Source organism: Diplotaxodon limnothrissa, linkage group LG16 (genome assembly GCF_057381915.1).
Source record: "Diplotaxodon limnothrissa isolate DT_005_m linkage group LG16, D_limnothrissa_male_GT1.1, whole genome shotgun sequence".
NCBI classification, from domain to species: domain Eukaryota; kingdom Metazoa; phylum Chordata; class Actinopteri; order Cichliformes; family Cichlidae; genus Diplotaxodon; species Diplotaxodon limnothrissa.
The window spans coordinates 35,745,633-35,770,493 of NC_140611.1; the positions used below are offsets into that span (position 1 = coordinate 35,745,633).

At 39.7% G+C, this 24,861-nt stretch overlaps 1 protein-coding gene across 1 annotated transcript in view; it reads right to left on the reverse strand.

Annotated features, from left to right (window-relative positions):
- Positions 1-24,861, reverse strand: part of LOC146616599 (tomoregulin-2-like) — a 140,034-nt gene that overhangs the window by 55,896 nt on the left and 59,277 nt on the right. The window contains exon 4 of the mRNA XM_085374617.1: positions 12,421-12,447. Within this exon, the coding sequence (XP_085230743.1) occupies positions 12,421-12,447 (27 nt within the window). The remainder of the gene's footprint in view (positions 1-12,420; positions 12,448-24,861) is intronic.

A 24,861-nucleotide genomic window follows, 5' to 3' on the forward strand; every position in this document is an offset into this window, starting at 1 on the left:
GATCTAACAACTTTGGTTCTATCTCATTTGCAGAGCCTATCCCTCTCGGTCTAGATTACGCTGTTATCCCCGTGCCAAAATAAAGGCTTATCAGCCCAGCCTTTCTTGTGTGCTCTGCCTGAACGTATGCTCCGTGAGACCGGAGAATAGATCTCTTTCAATACAGGGACGATCTTCATGTACACTGTAAAAAAAAAAAAAAAAAAAAAAAAAAAAAAATCAAATGCCACTCATTTTCATGTGTTGTGGACTGTAGGAAATGGGGATGCCGTCCAAAACCTTTTAACTTTGTTTTACCATCATTAACTTGAATCAGTAAACTATATTATGCCGATACGGTCATACAAAGAGACTTACCTACAAGTGAAAACATTATTTTCTCTACAGAAGTAGCACGCCTCGGCATCATAGTATAACACACAAATTATTATTAGTTGTAGCGTATTTATTCACAGTGCACCACCAGACTCTAAAGAAAACAGTCAAGTGATACCTCACAGGGTTAAATCTGAAATTAATTTCAATGTTTCAGTTTGTTATCGATCTCGTGTTTGGAGTTTTCTGTGGTCACTGTTCACAGCTGTGGAAATGTTCGCGTCTACCTTGGCTTTTAAGGAAAAAACTTTTTTTTTTAAAGTGGCCTCACTTTTTTTTTAATCATGTGTTAAGGATGGTTTATACTAATTTAAGCACTTCGTAAAATTTGTTTACAACATCACACAGTAAACACAGTTTACATGAAACCGTGAGATATATTAGCCAAACATTTGAAGGTAACTGCTTGCACTAGCTGGGAAAGACACCAAGATCTTTTTTTTGCTGTTTAAGAATAAAGGTACATATTATGTATATTTGCTCCGCTCTCAGTTTAATTCAGTTAAATTTTATTTATATATCAACAAAAAACAACAATAGTTGTTTCAAGGTGCTTTATATTGTAAGAAAAAACAAAGGTAAGGTTTAAGCCTAATCTTAAACATTTAAATGTAAAAATCTTAAAGTCTTAAAATCTCTCTGAAACATGAAATAATATAAGGTTTGTTAACATTAACCGATTCCTGTTGAATGTTGAAGACCAGGGGTTTGGAACTCCAGGCTCAACGGCCGATGTCCTGCAGGTTTTAGATCTCACCCTGGGTCACCACACCTGAATCAAATAATTAGTTCATTACCAGGCCTCTGGAGAACTTCAAGACACTTAGGGAGGTAATTTAGCCATTTAAATCAGCTGTTGAATCAAGAACACATCTAAAACCTGCAGGACACTGGCTCTTGTGGCCTGGAGTTCCCCTGCCTCTGTTCTATCACCTCACTTGCGGTGCTTTCTGATTTACTACATGAAAGTCGCACTTTAAAACAAACCACGCCACGATCACTAAATGTGCTCGATGTTATTTCTGAAAGATTAGTCACAGTCAGTGTGGAGATGGTCAGTTTATGCAGTTTATATGCAGCTCTTCATTACTATAAAATGTTTCAGGCATTTAACTAGAGCAGCTTATTGGGGCCGTTGTGGTTCAAATAATGAATGATGTGAGGTTGTACTCTCAGAAAACAAAAAATAGAATTTATACACAAAGTTGTAATTTTCTTATATTTAGACTGGTCAAGAGCCACTTTGCTATTTCTAATTCACCCTCAATACACCAGAGCAGTCACCACACATTAGTGCTGATCTGCTGCAGTAACAATGAGCACGTTGTTTTCTTCTGGAAAGGCCCAGTTCTCGGCAAACGTCTCTTCAAAGTCTAAGTATGATACAGATCTAGGGGAAAAGAATATTTCCTCATTTATAAATTAGACTGCAAAGGAAAATTTGATTTCGTTATCCACTGCAAGCGGCTGTGGCGTGATGACGCTGATTCAATCTTGCAGAGTGAAGCAAAAATACTCCCTGACAAAAAGATCATTTAGATTTGCCTCTTAGTAGGGTGACTTTAACTTGAGATTTCTTTGTTCTCTAAAACATGGTTTCATAATCTGTTTTCTTTTGCTTGTATGCATACACACACAAACACACACACAGCACGTTAGCCTCCACCTCACTCTGGAGCAGTTTGCAGGGATGAGAATTAGCACATCCAAGTTTGAGTCCGAAAAGGGTGGATTGCTCTCTTCGAGTTACTCAAGTGTGGGAGTTCAAATATCTCAGGGTCTCGTTCATCACTGAGCGGAGAGTGAAGCGAGACACTGACAGACGGTACAGCAGTAACAGAAATGGACTGGCATTTATATATAACACTTTTCTAGTTTTACTGACCACTTATACAGCACTCTGTTCATTACACTTTGAGCACCTAACTACCTCACATCCATGACCAATTTAGGACCAGCAATTATCCAAACATGCATGACATGTGGGACTGTGGGAGGGAGCCAGAATACCTGAATGAAACCCACACAAGTGCAGCAAAAACCCTCCCCTGTGCTCAGGAGCTGTGGGTAGTGATGAAAAGAATGAGAGTGCAGATACAAGCAGCAGAAATGAGCTTCTTTTAAAGATGTTAGTGTAAGTGATTTGGGAGGGGCTCAGAGTTCAGGTTATGGCATCTCATCAGACCACCTCCACCCAAAGGAGATGGTTGAGAAGAGGGAGGTGATCTGGATGGATTAATAGACAGCACGAGAAATGAGTCCTCACTGAGAAAAGAAATGCTAACCTTAAAACTAAATCCTATCTTTTGGGGAAAAGTAAAATGCTTCTAAAATAAATCTAAATGATTTTTGATCTGTGCCAATCAGAATAAAATTGTTTGTCCCCCAAAAAACATTTTCTGATAGCACCGGGTTCAGGTTTGAGCTTTGGGCTTCTTAAACCACACATTTGTGTCAATTTCAGACAAAAGAGAGATTTTTTTTCCTACGAAAGGTGTCTTGTGCCATTATTTTCCTTTTGTCTTTACGGTGGCACTGCAGTGCAGTGGTTAGCACTGTCTCCGCACAGCAGAAAAAAAAAATATCAGCATGCCTTTCTGGTCGACTGTGCTCTCTTTGTGTGGAGTCTTCATGCCCTCCATGTCCCTGCATGGATTTCCTGCGGTTCCTTTGGCTTCCACCACCAAACCAAACAAAGGTGTGTTAAGTTAACGGGTCTCTTTACATTATAAACTGTGTATAGATGTATATGTAAACGACTGGTGACATGTCCAGGGTGTAAAAATAGTGAAACAAAATCTCCCCTGTTTATAGTCAAGGTTCATAATAAATGAGTGACACTTAATGTCAGCTTGAGTGAGAGTCAGACTTTTCAACAAGGCTGGATGCCTATCTGCCCCTTGGCTTTCACCTGCCTATTAGGGTGGAACATATTGGTTCTGTGTGTGAGTCTGTGCATGTAAGCAGTGCAGCACAGAATAACTGAATAGGACACACATACACAGACACACACACACGGGTGGGCTAACGGTGGCGAGCCTTATCGCTACACCACAAAGTGGGAAGATTAGATTACTCACTTCCCTAAACCTCTAACTTGGTTACCATAGCAATAGCAGTGTGACTGGGGCAGCGGTTGGTCACTGTGGAGGCTGCTGAAGCAGGAATGGACGTAACAATTACCGGGGGAACCGTGGGTCAGCCGGCGGCTTTACCTCCGCTTCTCGCCGATTCATTTGGTTCTATTCTTGTGTTTTCTAAATGAGGTCATCCTCTGGTCGTGTGCTTCAACGTGGAGAAAAGTGACAACATCGGCAGAGCAGACATTCTTCTTCATTTCTCCTAATGGGGTGTGCTGTAGCTACTTTAAGAAGCCCTGCACGCATGTTGATAAGATATGTTGCTGCAAAATATTTGGATGGTTGATAAACGGTAAAACATGAGGTCCCAGCTCGCGTTGCCATTTCTGTGCACTGCTGCATAGCGGCTAAGGAAGATCAATTGATATTGAATTCATAATTGCACTATAGTGGAGCCTCGCCCTTAATTCAAATTAATGAAGTGCTTGCAAATCCATAGTGTTTTGGGTTTGATCATTAGATTAATTACCCCAATAAGGCTATTGTATTTCAATTAAGTCAATTGCAGTGTTTATCTTTTCATTAGTCAACACTCAGAAAAATACATTTTACACAAAGAGTGGAGACAAGGCTCGGCACGTGTACTTATGGAGAGAGAAATACAAATCAAACTTCAGTATATCAGCATTATTGTACTTCAAATTCTGTTTTTAGGGTTAACGTTTCGATTTCAGCTCACAAAAACTGTCATCTTCCACTGATTTTTGCTGAGTACGCGCACCAAAAGTCCTTGCTGTACTGAGTGATTTGACTAAATTGACAAAGACTACAAAACACGGACCTTCCATTCAGTGTATTTTCTATTAGAACTGAAAGTATACACTATGATCTCAGTTTTTGTCTTCATTTTATTTCAGTTCATTTTAGTCTGAGTTTACTAAGATACCGCCAGAACAAGTGCTTCTAAAGTGTGAGCCTAAACAAAGCTCGGGAAATAATTAGAGTGACACACAAAAGAAGCAGGTAGGTGAAAAAAAGCAGGAGAGACACTTCGAAGAATGCCCCATAAATACTGGTAATTACAGTGCTGACAGCCCTGATGCTCTCTCTCCCTGCTGTTAAGGACTTATAATGGAGTCATTTTTTACTATTCAAACTGGGAAAAAAAAAAAAAAAAAAAAAAGGCTCTGATAAGTTATGGGACACTGTTTTGACCTTGACAAAGCACTTAATTCAGATAAGAGTTACCCTCGAAACTGTGGTGAAATTAGGTCACTACAATGCCGGTGGCTCACAGAGCATGACAGCGTTTAAATCTTTGACTTAGCGGCTCAAGTCCAGCTGACTCCTAACCAGTATTCTTGCAGGTCCAGCTGAGGACTAGTTTATCTCTACTAGAACACTTTTCAAAAATTCACTGTTTAATATTGGATTGGAGAAGCCACAGTGAAGCATAGACCTAATGTACTTTTGGGTCTTGTAAAAAGACAGTGAATAATTAAAGTCACCAGTTGGCAAAGTAGCAATTTTACAAAATTAGTTCCCTGTATGAAGATGCATTAGATGACTTCTGCTTGACATAAACTGAAAAGAACAGAAATGTTTTGTGCTTCTCAGAAATTGATTCATGACAAAGTTAAGAAATGTTATGCAAGCAAATAACTCTAATTTCAATGTGTTTTTACTGCACAATCACATCTTGTGGTGTTTTGCAGTGACTGGGCTGCAGTGTTAAAGACCAGTTAGCAAAGATACTGTATTGAGCACTGAGTCTTTATAGCTTAGCTAGAGCCAGCAGTGCTGACACTGTGACAGGACGTGCTTTTCTACTGTTCCTTCAGTGCAACAGATGCTGGCCGATGACGGCTTTGCTGCAACTTGTGGAATAAAAAAAAACATTAAAGTTCAAACATGGAGATAGTTTGCATTCACGCTGCATGCCAGTCACATCAGCGCATCAAACTTATCTCAGCACTGCAAAGAGAGACACTCAAGTCTGTGCAACAGAATCCACTGCATCTTATAGTTTTTAAGTCACAATGATCATATACTGGAATTTTACTACTATTGTTTGTATACTAACAGCTGGCATCTGTCAAAGCAACACCAACATATAACATGAGCTGGGTGCTACTCATTGTTCCTGGAGGCTGCTTTCATGCCAGTTCAGTCTGTCAAAGCTTTGCTTGTTAGCCCACATTAAATTAAAGAGTTTTTAATAAAATGCATCAAAAGGAACTTGTGATTTTTCTTATTTTATGTAAAAAAAATTGGGGTGGACAATTAAAATAAAATGGCCACAGTTTCAAATAATGAGACAGGTAATACATCGGAAATACATTTTCTTCATGAGTCATTCTGGACATTTTTTGTACTCCTGTTTCTGGAGGATGTTATTCATAGGGGAATTCCTAAAATGATCATCTTGGGCACATGGCTCTGCCAATATTACACTAAAACCATCTTTTACAGGGAGTGGCTAATCAGAATACAGGTGGCTTAAAGAGAGAAGTACTAAAACTGTTTGTTTTAGTACTTCTCCCTTCAGAAGAAGAACTGAAGGGCTTATCCTGGTTCCATAAGATTTATGACCTGCATGCAAAATGGCAGAACATTGTAGTGCAGATAGATATTTTCTATTTGTTACATTCCTGGTTGTTGCTGAGAATTACTGCCTCTCAACCTTTAAGAGGAGAAAAGTACCATCTTTGTCAATTCCTTGCTGCCACCTCCTGACAGAGGGCATGTTTTACTGCACCTGCCCACCAGACACATTTGATCATCCACATGCACACAAAAAAACCCATTTTGGAATAGACACCCTCTGCTAAACCTGATCTCAGAATCCACCTCTCGCTCCACCTCCACTGCTGAAGCTGTCAATACTTCTAACGGGTATTTTGTGATCAGCTGCTGCGTGCAAGAAATTTCAAGCCAACCCGTCCAAATCTTGTGGAGATATTTTTGTGTGGACGAAAGCGGTGGACTGACATCCAAGAGGTGGTGCTGCTTCAGTTCTAAAAATAAGGACTGTATTTTTTTCCCCTTTTACAACACTTCAGCTCCTTTTTTCGAGGTGATATCATGCAAGAGTAGGTTTTATCTCTCTTACAGTTTGGCATTCTAACAAATGATCATCTGCCAGCAGCGCGAAATAGTCTGTCTTCTTTAAAAATATACTTGGACTGTTGAGATGCCTCGAAATCTTTCAGGCTCAAGGCTTTGCTCTGTCTTTGTTCTTGCATGATCATGTGAGCGCAATTCAATTTCTCCACTGTGCAATTTGATTTGGACAAATGGTTGATTCTGACTAAAGGGGCCATGTGACTCGACTCGTGCCCAGAGGGCATCTCCCTGCACAGTTGACTTGTGTACTTATCAGATAAAAAACAGCAAACACAAAGGAGAACACACACTGACGAGCATGAATGCATCCGCGCTTGCACTGCCACTGGTCTGCATTCCACACACACACACACACACACACACACACAGCTACTGAAACTGGCAACTTCCTGGCTGACCCAAGTTTTATGTGTGTAGATTTATCATCGGCCATTAAAATATATTTGATTTTCACTGAGATGGCTCTCTACTGCTGACTTCTTACAAGTCCAAGCCGTCTTTTACAACCGCTTGCTTTAACCTTCTCCCCTGCTCATAAAACACCAGCATCTTCTTCCACCTCTGGCAGATCCCACTCCTCCCTCCCCTCCATCTCTCCTACTGTATCTCTCCATCTATTGTGACCTCTGCTATGATTCTATCTTTATAGGGTGTGTTTGTGTTTCTCCTCCTCCTGTCCTTGCCCTCTTCTTTCCCTTCTTCCTCCTCTACTGCACAAATACCCTCTCCACCCTTGAGCTATTTTTTCTTAATTGTCTCTTTTCCTCCTGAATGATCGATTCGTCAGATTTATCTGACATTTTGAGAGTGAGGACAATTCTCAGGCTTCTACTTTAAACCGCCCAGGGGTCTTGGAAGGTGAACATTTATAATGAGCTTTCATGAGGATATTCAGAGAAAATCTGTCTCACTTAAAGAAATATGTGAACGATGACTCTATACCTTTCACCTTTTGATCGTCTGATGCTACACTAATCATTCCTGTTGGTTTGGCTGGGATACTGTTATTTTTTTCATGATGACACATGAATTTTATGAGATTTTTTATTAGCTTTTTAAAGCCCGCTGTAGCAGTCTGTATGTCGTGCTATGTTATGGAGTGATGTCCTGTTGGGTAACTATTTTGAAGGACACATGAAGCATGTGGAGTATTATTTTTCTGTTTTATGATACTTAAACTTTAGATAAAACATGTAAAATAAGTAAACTATTCAGTCTGCAGTTGCATCAGTTTGTTGCTGTCACAGCACTGCTCTTTGGCTTAAAGCTGCAGATAGTCAGTAGGTGTCATTTGGCATTAAAACCTTGATACACCGGCCACAGTTAGAGTTTGCTCAGCCAGAACACTGCTGTTTGTTTAGCTTCCACTCACTGCTCGGTTTGCTATAGGCACCAAAACCAACCTGGTTAGTTCTAAAAAAGGTCATAATCTGGGTTCAAATATTCACCTCTCGCTACCTGCATGATGATGACGCAGACCAGTGCATTTAAATATGAAGTGTCACTGATCGAGAACACTTTGTACATATCTCCTGTGACTGCAACTGCAACAAATCAGTCCTTTTTTGTTATTCAGATGTTACACAGCATCGGTAAGATTTTTTTTATTTTTCCATCTTTAGACTAACATAAATAACTGTCTAACAAATTATTTGCATGATGTGTTGGTTGAAAACTCGCTGACCTTTTAATGTTTTCAAGCAGACTGATTTTACCACAAGTAAAATTAATTTTAAACATGCACTTACTGAATGAGGTAAAAGAAGTCGGCAGACTCTGCGCTTAATGGATGTGTAAATTAATAAGTAAAATCCAGAAGTCGGAGGATCTGGCTGTTATTTTTCACTGCAGACAATATAATTGTCAAACACTGTATGTCTCTGATGGCATTGCAAGAGAAATGCTTTTGAAAAACAGATTAAAGCCCTGTAGCACAACTCCAGGCTAACGTTAGTCAACTGAGGTGTCAAACAAATGACCTGCAGGCTAGAACCTGGACCAGCAAGGGGTCCAATTTGGCTCATTGAAAAGTCTAAAAACTCACAGAAGGAGAGCATTACTTTTTGGGGATTTTGCATTGTGTTTTGCACCAGGAAGCTTTGTGTTGTGTAAGAATGCATTAGTGGATCTGAGTGGTTGCCTCAACTGTAAATTTAACCTGAGCCAGAGTTCTGAATTGCTGTCAGGTTAGAGCCTCTTACTGAAAAAGACATTAGCCATTCCTGCCATACCGCGCAGCAATAAGGTGCTGAAGCCAAAGAGCCACTCTCTTTACAAAGAGTCTTGGTAATGACAGCAGGCTGGCTGGGAAAACTAAAACATACTGTTGAAACTGCACTTTTTTTTTCTTGAGACATCTCATGCTGTTAGTCTTTTTTGTAATTAAACGGTTCATTAAAGGTGAATGTTTTCAGAAAGTGCTAATTTGCACCCAAACACTTTTCGTTACGGATTATTATGCAGTGGTTTACTGTTCCAACCAGCTTGATCAAATTGGTCTGTAAATGGCGTGTGAACTAAAACATTTGCCACCTTTAACCTGACTTTTATGGCTAGAAATAATATATGTACTACTGTAAACAAGCGCTGGGTTTGGGTGGAATAATAGTTCTGTAAATTAGAGCAAACTAACATAAGCTATTCCTTCCAATTTCCACTGAAGTGCAGCTTTTCAGATTCAGAGTTCTTAGCGTTATAGGACTAAAAATTCTCGGTTTTGTTATTGAATTCTCTTCTGTGCTATTTTGGTTCTTGTAAGGCACCGAGAGCATTAAGGGAAAAGAAACCCTCTGACTGCTTTCTTTCACTGCAGATTTTATGGTGGTGTCTTGCAATGAAATGCCGAAAAACAGCCCAAGGAAGTGTGATCGTCTATACAACGGAGCTCAGAGATAGACCGAGCATGCATGGCATTACAAACAAATCACGATGGTACTGGCCGTGCCATTTTTCCCTTTAATCCCATGCAAGTGTAAGCACATTGTGTTCACGGGACATGCATAAAAATGTATGTTTCATTTTGCTCCTCCTTCCTCCTGCTTCTTAGGGCTGTCTGTCCTCCTCTCCCTCAATCTCTACACCACTCGCCGTCTGTTTCCTCTGCTCTGTTATCTATTTTGCGACTTTCCCCAGGCCATTTCTTTGTCCACCCCCATCTTTCCTCTCTGTCTTTCCCTCTCTCGCTTTCTCTCTCTGGTTGACCTAGCACCAGTTTCATTTCCGCTTGTTCATCCGTCTATCTGCCGTCTTTTTGGGGGGCACTAATCTCTTTTTCAATCTCTCTCTCCCTCTCATATATGCTTGGGAAAGCTCCATGCATCGGAGTTAATGAAGTAACTGCATGGGCAAACACACGGGAGGATAGAGAGGCTGCAGAGTGGGGAGTGTAAATATATGCATGGGTACAAACGTGTTCTGACAGACGAGCCTGACTACTGTCTGTGCTGATGTTAGAGTTGAATCTTGTTAGTCAATTAAGCAACAAATTAGAGACTTAGCTCAAAGACACGTTATTAATACGGTGGGGGTTTATGTGATTAGTTACACAAAAGTTATTCATAAAAAAGTCACTCATGGCTATAAGCTCATCTCAATCTTATTGCAATCAACTCTCACACACTTGTCACTCTCTCCCCAAGCTCCACTGTTTATCAGCTGCAATGCTGCCCAGGCCACCATTCCGCCCTTTCACTCGGCTTCGTGAAGACGGGCACACAAAGCTAAATGAGGACTTTCTCCAGCATGCCGTCTCTGCAAATCTTGGCTTTCAATGTCGAATTTGCACAAAAAAGTAGTCAGATGAATCAGCGTGAGATTAGAAAGGTGAAATGTGTAATTTCTGGGCTTTTGCTTAAAAAAAAACACTTTCAATTTTTCAAATAATTCCCAGTTTTTTTTAGGACATTATGCAAATTTTTATCTGGCTGAGACTTGAAAAAAATCAGTTGTGATTGAAAATCTGTTACAATTCCAATTGTTCTGTGTTTTAAATGTATTTTCTGCTGCAGTCACATGATCTTTTACTGCAGCTGTGAGAACAGCCTGTTCACAAAAGTCTAGTTTTGACAAAAGGACAAAAGATAAAACACATGCTGGCAACATCACTTCCTTCATCTTTATCTGTGTTTGTTAGCACCCATCACGTTATGTAAACTCACAGTTTCCCATACATGAATGGCTATTTGATTATAATGCATTACCAGTAAAAGTTTACTCTGCATGTTAAAAATAAAAATAAATAAAATGACTCCATGCTCACTTCTTTTGTCCACTTGTTGCATTAAATAAATAAATAAATAAATAATCAGGGATGAGCAGGTTGAGTGCAAATCAAAGCCATCAATCCAAAACAATGAGCTAAAAGAGCCTAAAACACTACACAAAGCTAGAGGCAGCTCAAAATTAGCACTTAATCCTTTTTAAGTTTATCAGCAGAAGTGACCCTGTTTGCTGAAAGTTATTGAATAATTGATGGTCATTTATAATATCCCATAATTGTTTCCCAAGAAACAATTATTAACAAAGAGTTTATTAATAAAACACTATAGTCCCTGCATGTTTACATGTAGGATCTCTCTGACAAGCTCTTTGAACCAGCCCGTTACTGCAGGTCATCAGGAACGCACCACCTGGTTACTCATCAGGTACCAATCAATACATTTGTTAGGACCTTGCAGTAATAATAATAATAATAATAATGGATTGGATTTATATAGCGCTTTTCAAGGCACCTAAAGCGCTTTACAATGCCACTATTCATTCACTCTCACATTCACACACTGGTGGAGGCAGCTACAGTTGTAGCCACAGCTGCCCTGGGGCAGACTGACAGAAGCGAGGCTGCCATATCGCGCCATCGGCCCCTCTGGCCAACACCAGTAGGCAAGTAGGGTAAAGTGTCTTGCCCAAGGACACAACGACCAGGACAGAGAGCCCCGGGATCGAACCGGCGACCTTCCGGTTACAGATACGCTTCCCAACTCCCTGAGCCACGGTCGCCCCTCAGTAGTTCAGTCCCCGGTCTTATTAATCATTTTTATTGCTGTATTGTTGGTTTTTATTTACTATTTTATTAATTTTGTGCCTTTTAATGATGTTTACATATTACTGTTGCTTTTTCTCGTTTGGTTTTCATCGCTGACAGAAGTTTCATAAGGATTTTGATAGATATGAGCTGCTAGTGACCTGCTAGCCACTTTGCCTTTGTTAGCTTCTTTAAAATGTCCAGTTCACCTGTGTGAGCGTTATTCAGGTGTTTAGTTTTCTTGTCTATTTGTGTTCCTCCAGTCTATTTTAGTGAAGTCTGGTGAACGATGTCGTCACTCGCAGCAAAGCATTTCCATGCCAACAACATGTGAGCATGTGGCTGTGAGTGTGTGTGTGTATAAGTATTTGCATATGCCACTGTGCGTGTGTTGTGCATTGGCTTATAATCCCAGACCAGCTGACTATTGCATCTTTAGATGTTATTAATTCACTTGGTTTTATCTCTCTATTAATTTAATCTATGTATATACTCATGCTACAGTCTTGATGCTAGTGCATTTGTGTAGCAAATTGTCTGGTATGAAATATGCTTTATAAATAAAGTTTTGCTTTAGTACATGAATTCAATTAGATTAAACGTTAGCGTGAATAAAATAATAAGTGAAGCTAATGATGTTAAGAGAACATGTTTTTAATTGGTTTATCATATTATGAAATTAAAATACATTGAAGTCAGCCCCTCATACTCAATAATAAATAGTGCTGTGGAACACAGCGGGTAGAGAGCAGCATATTAAAAAGCAGTATGTGAGGAGTTAGAGGAGGTGGAGGAGGAAGAGGTGAGTAATCTTACCATCGTCTCCTGATCCTGAGCCAGCATCTGCAAAGGAGAACAAACAGTTATTAACCAGAGGCTCTCACAGACACAGACATTAGCTGAATAATGTGTGTCTGCATATGTAAGTGTGTGTCTGGACCTATTTGAATATCTGCTTGTGATTGTGTGCATGTACACAAGAGAGAGTCTGTGTGCGTGTGGGTGCGTTTAAGCGAGATGAGATTTCTGTGAAGACTGTGCAGAAAGTGATGCAGAGAGACAGATCTACAAAGAAAAAAAAAAAAAAAAAAAACAGCTGAAAAACCAGAGAGGAGGATGATAGTGAGGTGGAGGATGCACTGATGCTTTGAGCATCACGCAGCTCCCGCATTCTGTACCACAACACCTCCAACTGTGGACCTCTCAGTGGTAGGACTGTGGGAAGGCGCACTGTTGCAAATGTGTTTGTGTGTCAGCGAATCCTTCTTCATGGCTTTCCCACTGAATCTGTGTAAAGCCCCTTCAAACACACTGAGCTTACTGAGCTGTTCAACAATACAGCTGTGAAAGAGATACTCATGAGCACTCCGAAGCTCCGTGTAACTCGAGCTGCTGCACAAAGTGATCTGCTAAAACGCACAGTGCCAGAGCACACGCAGGCCCTCCGAGGACTGCAGGGGGGATGAAAGCGCAGCTCCATATGAACACCCATGTGAGAGGGTTTTATAAGAAGAGGTGCACGTCATGGGGCAACTGCAGTCCCAGAACACATGGAGTCTAACCATCAAGCTGACACTGATACTTTGGTGACACAAGGTTTGGATCAATAAAATACATTTTTGATGGGAGTCGGTATTGCCAAGACTCTCTGAGGTCAGAGCAGCAGACGCTCCGATGTGTCAGGGGAAAGTAACTCTTACACTCTTGTTTGACTGATATTTTCTATAGTTCAATGATCACTGAATAATTCACATCGTTATAATCGTGAGTACTGTGTTATGCGTTCACACTGGTGATTTTGGAAGCCCTTATGCATAGAATTAGTATCAGTTAGATAGGCAGTATCAAGTAATGCTTCGAATGCTATGAACCCTTAACCTGGCCCGGGGGCCAGAATTGAACAGGCAAAGGCTCTAGTCTGGCCACTGAACAGGTCTTGGAAATGTGAAAAAGTGCCCAGACTTTTCATTTTCATAGGTCACACAGCTTTCCCCCTGCCGTCAATTCCTATTCATACTACACCAAAATAATTTAAATAAAATGGGCATTTTTTAAATTTTAAATTTATATTTCATAACTATGGGACGGTTGGGGCAAGGGTAGTAGTAGTTTCACTTAAGATCAAAGTAGCCTTTGTGCGCCCCACGATGTAAAACGAGTTTGACATCCTTGCCTTAACCCCTCAACCGGTTGAACTCACTAAGAGATATAACCTGGAGTGAAAGAATTCATCATCCTCAAAAATGCTACACTTCTCTAAAAATACAATCTACTGTGAGAACACCATCAGCATCAGGAATAATGCTATAATAATATTAATTTTTAAAAATTGACTCCTCACATAATGGATACAAAATAAACCAAGTAGGGACGAATTTTCATTAGAATTATCGACATCCATCAGCCTGATTCTGAGGTTTCGTGTAGGTGATGTTGGGACAAATGGAGTATGGTTGTTTACTAGGATTACTGTAGCAACGGGAGCTGAAAGCAGTATTACAGTGCAGTGAACTGGGCTGAAAAAAAGGGATCATTAGTGATTTGTTCCCCTGAGGACAGTTGTGAGATAGAGTGAGAGAATGGCCAATGAATATTTCAAACTGATACACTATCAGAAACAACAGGGGTTGTTTATGACGTAGGGCCATTGTCTGACCAAATTTGGTAAAACCTCAACACAATGACTGGAAGAGTAGAAAAGCGGAGTAGAAAGACTCTTCAAAGACAAACACACAACAGAGTGCTTCAAATCCTAAACCCGACAATTACTTAGCATTTGCACACTTTTCCACCATCTGTTATTTGGTTAGATGCCTGAAATAAACCCATTTCTTCACGTTTTCTTTTACATTATGACATAAGTGTGAATTTCTAAGCTTTTTGTGTCTCAGAGAAGACATTTTCTAACAATAGACTACAGAAGTTGTCATGGACTTTCAACATGATCAAGCTAAACACACAAGCTCAATGGCAGTGACAATGACATGTACATATACACCAATCAGGCATAACATTATGTCCGCTGACAGGTGAAGTGAATACTGTTGGATGGTGGGATATATCAGGGAACAAGTGAACAAGGTTGTTCAAACAGATGTATTAGATTTGACTGCAGCTCTGTTGGGTGTTCCCAGCCTGCAGTGGTCAATATCTATCAAAAGTCCAAGGAAGGAACAATGAACCAGCAAAAGGATCATGGGGGGGCTAAAGATCACCGAGGGGAATAAAGGCTGGCCCGTATGGTCCTGTCCAAGAGATGAGCTCAAATTGCAGAAAAGTTGTGATAGACAGGTGTCAGAATTTACAGTGAATCACAAATCGTTGCATATGGGGCTGCAGACCGGTCAGGGTGCCCGTGCTGACCCCCGTCCACCACTTAAAGTGCCAACAATGGGCAGGTGAGCATTAGAACTGGATAATGGAAAAATGGAAGATGCTTTGGGAAATGTTCTGCTGGGAATGTTAGGCAGGTGGTTAAATGTCGTGCCTGACTGGTGCATACGTACCATACATGTGGTAGCTCGTATAGCTTTTTCCAACTGCCTTTGCAGTTCAAAAATCCTAAAAGTTTCAGTGTGTTGAGATTTTCTTGCTGAAGAAAACCCGTAAATATCATTAACTTAAAAAAAATTGCTTATTTCTGCGTTAAATCAAAAGGCTACACACAAATCCCACTGGCTTTTGTTGCTGACCTACAAGGCCACACTTCTTGTATCTTGCTTCCAGCTCTGAATCTTTAAAAACACCACTTAAATGAATAAATATTAGTGAATCGGATACAGAGATTTCATGAGGAAGAAAACGTGTGAAGTCAAATTGTCTAGAACCCCATAGAAAATATGACAGATTTTCGGTGTGGAAATAAAGGAAACAATGTAAACAAACATAAAAAAAGGAACTATTAAGGTTGGTACACTGATTCTATGTCAGTAGTAAAGTGTAATCTCATCAGTGGAGCAAACCAAATAAAAAGTCAGATTCCCTTGAGTTGTATCCCGTCCACTGAAGTATCTTTTGGATAAAAACTGAGAGGCTTTTCCATATAAATCAAATAGCAGCCATTGTTTACCTGGTATAAATATGTGTCTTCACATTTCCAGCCAAACATTGCTTACTAAGCAGCATGGAGATAGTGGGCCCCTCAACATGTCAGAAGTCAAACTGTTGTTCTCAGCAAAGAAGGGATTTCTCAGCATCAAATCACAGCACGACACATGCTTCCTCCGGGAGTCAGTGCACGGCACTCTAACATGCTTTATGGAAATCACTTGTATCCAGAAGTGTAAATCTCTATATCTGCTTTGTTAAAAGATGCTACAGCAACTTTACAGCAGATATGCAATTAGCTAAATCAAGAGACAAAAACTCTAACAAGTAAAAATCCTGTCAAAACAACACTGTGGTCCCAGAGGATGAGGAATGAGTCTAAACCACTTCTCAGGAGAGAACACAAATCAGCACTTCGCAGTGGATGACTGGAAAAAAAGTTATTTTTGCTGATGAATTCAGTTTTAGATTTGTGGTAGTAAACAGAATGTGGTACTATATGACAGGAGACAAGCAGGAGGTAGTGGGAATATTTAAGTCTGGCAGTATTTGCTGCTCTAGAGCTGGAGAGCTGCACTGAACTCCAAGCAGTGCTTGATCCTTCAGGCCTCTGCATGTTTGCGTAGAAAGATTCCTACTGCACCGCCTGAGAACCAAAGAAGACCAAGGAGTGCTGATTTTCAAAGACCTTCCTGCACAGTCACTTCACCTCAGCTCCTTAAAACATTTACAGAGGCACGTGAAGCCTCAGAACGAGTTTTGCAAACTTATGTGTCTGTGTGCAAAAGGGAAACAGAAGCCACATTTTTGCTGTAATCCATGAACATCATTTGGAGACTGAATACTTCTTAAATGTATTAAACAAATCCAAAATATTTATCAAATTAAAAAAGTATCTTTGCTTAAAATCACTGATTTTGGAATCCATGATGTATACCTTTATTAAACTTCCAGAACAGAAGCATTCAGTAATACTGACCGTAAGTAGAAACTTTCTTTTTTGTTTACAAGAAAACTGTACAGGGCACCTTTAAAATATATATATATATATATATATATATATATATATATATATATATATATTTTTTTTTTTTTTTAAAAACAGCCTCTACAAAAACTCCTCTAAGGATCAGGCTGAAGTCAGAAGGGGTTCATGGGAGATCAATAAAAACCTTTAGTATCTGTACAAGGGTAAAGGTTTGAGGAGAAAAAGACTGACATTAGAAAATAGAACAAAACAGCAGGGGAGAGAGGCACAAGCTTACATTTCTTCCCATTTGTCTGCCAAATGAAGGGTCAAAAAGAGGAGATACCACACAATTTTATTTTGTGAAAGGCACTGGAGGGTGAGGGCGAGAGCAGAGAAGGACTGCATCAATAGATGATAGAATTTTTTCCTAGTTTTAAAGCAACTGATTGGAAGAGGTGCAAAGCAGAAAGAAGAAGAGGAACCTTCTAGGGGAAACTGTTATTAACCTTACAGAGCTGCTGAGTCTGTACTGCATTGCACACAAACTGTACGCACACACACAGACCTCAGTCCTTGCACATAAACACACTTTTCCACTTTTTACTGTAAATAAGTATTTCAAGTTAGCGTTGAATAAGAAAGAATCGCTTGCCTTTACAGTAATGCCATCAATGTTTGCCCCGAAACACACAATCTGTGACATGAACCTGTAGGAAAACCTTCCAATCACTACACTAAGATATCAGCATATATACAAAGACGACCTGTGTGAAACGTTTTTCCCTTTAAATAGCAAAGCATCGTTGTCAAATGATGTCCTCCTTTTAAAAGAGCCTAAAAACACATCTGATCTAAGTGACCATTCTCTTACTTGCAGTGATTAACAGCAAGTTCTGATTCTGATTCACATCAGTGCAGCACATGAGGAAGGAAATTTATATCCTAAACATTTGAGTGCTAAGTCACATTTGGAGTACGTATGTGCAAACTGGATATTTTGGGGCCAGTATCATCGTGTCATGAGGGACATCAAAGTATACAAGACTGGAGCACTTTTTTTTTTTCCTGCCACACAATGAATCTGCTCACCTGTGTGTTTGTGGCCAACAAGTGTGCTTTCTCACAGAGCAGAGGTTTAATTGGAGCTGTTAAAATATTGTGTGCAATCCAGTATGCTCTGTCTGGTTGGTATGGTTCAGACCATACAAAATAAACTCAGTTATATCCAGACACAGGGGCTGTAAATTAAAATGGGTGGAGTTACAAATGTATCTTCTTAAAAAGCGTGTCACAGTGGGCAAAAAAACTAATGCTGCATCTAAGTTGCTACACAATATCCTTACAGAAATGCTAGCACGTGAAACGTTTAGAATATGAACGTCACAACCAGTCAGTGAATTCCTGCTGCGAAGCCCCAAGCTAAAAGTTTCTCTGTTGCCATTGTTAGCAAATGAGCAAGAATAATCCTCCTTTCTGACTCTAATAATTACTGAAATAAAAAAAGACCTGAATCCAGCTAATGAGATAATAAATTAATCAGGAATGTGTTTACCGGGAGAGAAACGGAGCCAAGGGCCGTTGTCCCATAGGCTTCAATACAACTGCAAGTCTTATTGCAGTCGCCCCCTGAAGGCCACTTTTATATCGTCTCCCACGTGACATTTCCTTCTCTTCTGCGAGGTTGATCAAGAGAAGCACTGGCCAGTGAGTCTTTCTTTACTGCCAAGCAGGGGCGGAGCGGGGGGGTGGCTTACGGGGCTTAAGCCCGGGTTGTTTTGTCAGAAGCCCGGGGTATTTTGGAGTGTAATTTTTTCATAGTTAGATGTCTGGCTGACAACTGTATAAAACAAAAAGTACACACAATATTCGAAGCACATAGTGCACACTGTGGGAATTTACGACTGTGCGTGAATCCCCCCCTGATATTGGTATGATCCAAGCTCAGGCACTAAGCGACTGAGCGAGGGGGCGGGGCAGCTGCTGCCCGTGAGTGCGCTGTTGGAGAGACGGAGCCAGCCATACTAAGGAGAGCTTAAGTTTGACCAGGTACCAAAGCAAATCATTCGTACCGTACAAATAATGTAAATATGACGGTGCATCACGAAAGATTGATATGAAACTGATCACTTGACCAATATTATTTTACTTGCTCTTCAAGTGAATCAACAAATGGCAAAATGAAAAGCCGAACAAATGCTATTTTTTTTTAGAGTCTTAGCTTACGTGTGTTTATTTCATATTTTCAGTTCTTACCCTCCCCGACTAAATCGGTTTCAGTTATGTACTGAAACATAAGAATGGACATTCGAGGGTTCTTTCAAAGAAAAAACTCAGGTAAATGTTATTTTATATATTATGCTTTGTGTGTTGTTCAGTATATTTCTATGCAAAACAAGAGGGATTTCAGTACACAGCAGGATATTCACATTTGTAACCAGATATTTACATACACTTTAGGGAGAAAACATAAAACATTTTTACTGTACAACATCAATTTAGAGTAAATTTTTGTTTTAGATAAATATTGAAATATATTTTGAATTAGTTAAATTTCAGAATAAAGAGAGACAGAGCTATTTTTATCACTTTCATCAAATTTAGGAGTACATGTACACTAAATTTATTGTTAATTAATAAGAAAACTCCAGACGATTCCATTCTGCGCTGAAGAAGCTTCTGATAGGTTAGTAGAGTCCATGTGAGTAAATTGGTGGCACACCTGTGGATGCATATAAGGCAAAACACAGAGCCTGTTTCTTTGACATGGGAAAATCAAGAGATATCAACCAAAACACCAGGAAAAGAACTGTGGAGCTCCATAAGTGTGGCTCAGTTTGAATACAATTTGGTGCCATTTGCAATTAAAAAAACACAGACAGTTTCTCTCTTTACTCTTAAAGTTAACAAATATGTTTTTATATTTATCAATCTAAAAAAATAAACATTTAGTCTGATTTGATGTTACAATTAAAGTGTTTGTGTTTTGATCTGAAGAGTTTGTAAATATCTGGTTTCAACTGTATATTTGATGATTGTCAGCACAAAGAGGGAGAGAGAGGAGCAGAGATTGAGATGGAGAATGAGGACAGAACAGAGATGGAACAAGAGCAGGTGAGACACACATGTTAGTCAAATGGTTGTTTACCAAAAGTATCACCGTATCATAGGTACTCATGTATCTCGTACCTAGTGTTTCTTTTTAGGTTTGTTATTTTTCAAATTCTGTATTTATTAAGTTCTGCAGGCTTGTTTGCACAACAAGGCTAAATAATTATATAAACTTTTCTCAATCTAAATAGTGGACTTTGGTAGAATTAAAAAAATAAGTGTAGTGCAGGTCTATGATGATTTTTAGTGCTACTATCATCTAGTTCTGATTCTGGTTCTGTCTTGGTTAAGTCCTCAGTAGTCCTGATTTTGAACTGTTGTAGTCCTGTTTTAATTCTGGGTCAGTTCTGGGTCTGGTTGAATTGGGGTTTAGTCCTCGTGTCTTGATACAGCCCTGACCTTGTTCTGCCTTGCTGCTTAATTAAAAAACTAGTTTAAGGTGTCCTGCACATGTGATATATATTTTTCTCTATATGAAGTCATTCTTTTTTGAACAGAGCCTATTAATCTTTCAGTCATTTCTACACCCCCCCCCCAAAAAAAAAAAAAAAAAAAAAAATCCCACATGCATACTACTCTTTGGGCTAAGCCCCGGGTGTTTCAAATGTCTGGCTCCGCCTCTGCTGCCAAGCGCTGCATCAATGCAACAACGGCAAAGCAAAAGAGGAATGAGTTTAGCAAGATAAAAGTGTGAAATGAACAAGACACCCAGTATCACACACGCCATTGTTGCAAAAGCCAGTGAGACTGGCTGATCGGGGAGCAACATGTAGTCTGTCATGACTGTCAGTCATGAAAAGGACAGATTTCTGTGACTCTACAACTCCTTTGTCCTAATCTGACAAAGTGGCCATAGAAAAAAATATTATATAGCCTAACATTGCCACTGAGGATCAACAGATGCAAGTTGATGTCAGAGGATCTGTTCTCACATCTAGGGTTGGATGCTATTTTAGTTAATTTAAAAAAAAATGGATACCTATGAGCTTACACCTGTAAAAGACAGACTGTTTTAGGAAAAGATGAAGTCTTCAGAATCCCCAGTTTTTCATGACTGAATGTGCAGGCAACTCAGTAGGAAAGCAAACCTGCATGGGAGGTGTGTCAGGCAAAAAAGTAGGTGCTATCCAAAAAGACTATTAGCACAAAACTCCAGGTTGATGATGGAAATACAGGGAAAAACCAGCAGCCTTATTTGTAAAGCTGTGCATAAGATCCATACTAAAAGTGTACACGCAGAAATGCTGAAAATAATGTGCATAAATAAGGTAATTCGATTTATAAAACCGTGTGTACGCACACCTCCAGGCAATCTTCCATTTATACATCACAGTCCACACATAGTCATCTGTGCCAGTGCATCAATCATGCAGCATTACGCATGAGTGTCACAGAAATATTTATGTTTATAGCAACTAAACTGACTGCTTTACAACTTTCCAGAATGATTGCAACACTCGGTGCTATCAGGCCCCCTGAGATGTGAGGAACTATGATATGTGAACTTTATTTATTTATTAATTAGAGTTTTGCTATTGTGAACTTGGCCTGCAGTATCGGGGCATGGAGTGTGTTCATTTTGCTGTCAGAGCTGTCAGCAGCTTTGTTTCCAGACTTTGCTAATTTACACAATCCATATGTGCAGGTGGTGGAGTTTTGCCGGGGTGAGGTGTCCAGAGACGGCAGAGTGTGAGCAGCGCTGTGGTGTCTACTGTGCGCCTGACAACACCGTCACCTTCACTGCTGCGATTTCCCACACGAAAACTAAATGAAACACTGTGTCCTTGATGATGCGGGTGGAGAATTAGAAGATATCATTAAAAACGAATTATATTCTGTTGCAACAAGGTGAAAAGTGAGGGCCTGGAGCCTAGATGGGCAGGTAGCATGTCAAAACTAATATGCAGAAAGGGTTCCATCGCAGACTGGGATCTTACACCGGGAATGTCAGACTCATCTTACATTATAGACCACATACAGTATATTTTTTTAGGCTGGACCACTTAAAATATGTTTCTCTCAGTGTAAACAAGTTTAACTGACTTGTAAAAACAAAAATTACCAGATTTTTCTTTTTACCCGAGTTTTGTTTCTGAGATAAATGAGATGAACATAAGAGGACATTCATTTTAAATTTCAAGAGAACGGTGGCAGTATAATGTTTGAAGGTGCACATCAGGCCCTTGTAGAGTAAAATTGAATATTTTTGTCTATACAACCCAAAATGTGATGTCCACATATGTGGACGCCAGGTCGTAGGAGGTTAAATCCGTAAGAAATATGGTGTAAAATTACAGAAAAAGTTCTGGTATTTCATTGCCCAGACTTTCCTGTAATTATAAAATACAATGTTTTGTATCATATACTGTGAAAAAACGAGAACGTCACCGTTATTTAAATCCGTATCTATTGCTTAATTACTTAATTACCTTTGCTTTGGTGTAGTATGAATTAGGGGTGGGTTTTGATGATTAAAATCGATTCTAGCTTGAATAACATGATATCGATTCATTAAAATCCTGAATCGATTTTTAAATATAAATTTATTTTGCCCGAAACACCAGAATCTCAGGTTAAACTTAAAATTGTTCAGCTCTGGTTATCGCCTTTCTTCACATTCTTCCCTTTAGTAATCCTCGATATTCAAAGTATCCTCACATTGGAATTGTTTGTTCCTTCTCATTTTAGAAAGAAGAAACAATAAAGTACTTGAATCCTACCCTTCCTGATAGAGCTGCTTCAAGTTAATCAAGTTAATATCTCTGCTGCTTTGTGGCTCATCTTGGCCTCTCAGCTTGATGTGAGGCAGCAAGTTGAAAGATCTGCAGTGATCAATGATGTATTAGATTATCACTACTTAATGTAATTGTAATTTAAATTAAGATAGACTTCTGAAATAACTAGAAATGACAGTGTTTTTTGTACACAAAGAATGAGCAGTGCATTGACTCCTCCTGTACTGTGTGTGAGATTATGCTGACACCATTGGACTGATTCTAATGTCTACTGATAGCACAGAGAGAGCTCCTTAAATCATTTGCCAAACATATGGCTCCTGTCATCTGTCAGTGCTCAGGCATCGCAGTCACACGAAACGGTGATTAAACATGCCATCGACATTTTAACAATGTGTCAGTTAAATGCTCTCTCACCTTTCCATTTAATGACTTCCTGGAACTTATGCGGCACACTCCACAAACTGAGTTGGAAATACCGTGTTTCTGCTTGCCTTAGCTCGACTCTCTCCTTTGGGGAAAATAGACTGCTGGGTTTGTTTTGCTTTGCTAAGCTAATGCTTAACTGCTCCTTACTGTGCTGGGCTAGCACCTGATGGGATAGGAAAGCGGTGCCATCCTGTTCTAATCAGCTTTCACTAGCTTTGTAATCCTAAGAGCTCTTCCTTCTATCGAATTTTAGATCAGGACTTCCTTATTTGTTGGTGACACAAAGGTAATAGAGTCCAGAACAGAGTGTAAATTAGCTTTTTCTTCTCACGAATGTTTCACTATAAAAGTCAATAAACTAAACGCTAAAATAACCACATTGTAAAACGTCACAACCTGTGGTGCAATATCGCGGCTCAAATCCTGCTTTCTGTTCAAACTTTGTCTTCCCAACAGCAAAATAAATGTCTTCCACTTCTTCCTTGCTTGCTCTGTTTTTTGGTCACCACACAGCGCCTTCTTTTCTATAGCAACCAGTAAATGGTGCCATCTTTATTTATTACAAAAAACAGAAGGCAACACTATCAAATCATGTTTGTCTCTGCCTCGGTGTCCTCACAGCATGAAACGGGCACCTCAGCAGGCCTCTTGTTTACTGTTTGGAATGACAACCGACTCCAACGTCTGCCCTGTTGGCCTCGGCAAGATCAAAGGGGTTCGGCGCAAGGGAAGCGCGGACGTCGCTTATGTATATCACCAGAAGAAAAATGGTAATGCAAGATGTAAGATACAAGTACAGCACATTTATCTTTCATCAATGTAATTAACATCAGTACGCAGGGGATACATTGGAAAGTGTAATCTGTAGAGAGCTCTGTGGTTTCAGGTTTAGTATGGGTGAGCAAGAGGAAGCCACTCATGATTACAAAGGAAGGGTCTTCTCCCCAGAGAGTGCAATGTTGTGCCACCATGTTTCCACACAGGGCCTGAATAGACAAACACTAAATCTAGAGAGTGCACTTTGTTGATTTCACGCTGAAGTGATGGCATCTGCTCTAAATATTTTGGAAAAGATGATCTGAGATCTGCAGCTGGTTATAATATATGCCACAAGATAGATAGACACTGACACTACTGAAAAAGAGAAATTTGCAAAAGGCAGGCCCTGGGCAAGCTGTGAAAACGTCTTTCTACAATAACTGCTATATGTACTATTTCCAACCAGTTATGAAACCAGAATTTAATCAGCCATCTCATTTTTAAAATGAAAAAATTAGAACGGTAATATTCTAATCAGTTTATAAAATGTTTAGCGCCTTTCAGCTCATCTTGTGGTAACGCTCATCTATAACGTTCTTGTTCAGTCTCACCAGTATCCTCATTGCCATTTCTTAGAGCAGGTTGTTTTCAGCTATAAAGCTTAAATAAAGCCAATTCCCTTGTGAAGACAGCACTAAACAGCAACAGACATTCAGTGACTGTATGATTCACACAGTCTAGAGAGACAGGCTTTGGGTTTATTAGAGACCAAAGCGTAACTTGAAGGAATCACGAATGTTGTGCTAAAGTCACACTAGAGAAAACTTCGCTTGGAGACCAACCAAATTTTTAAGAGCTCGTGCAATGAATTTGTTGTCTCATTGCCTTTGAAGACAGGGACCAGGTCTGTGACAACTCTGTCAGCTGCTGTCTTCAAAGCAACATTGGTGTGTCAAGATGCGAAGAAAAGTCCAGTGAGACAAAGTCAGCCTGTTATTAGTTTATGATTGAATGATGTCGAGCTGGCAACTATGTGCCATCTGTTTGTGATAGATCAAGAGAAATTGCAAATGTGTTTCAAATTCTCATCAAACAGAAATTCACATTAACTACAACCGGAATGTCATCGATTTGAAACAGAAATTCTGAATTCCCTCAAAAAAAAAAAAAAAAAAAAAAAAAAAAGCGACATAATCAGCAACCATGTTT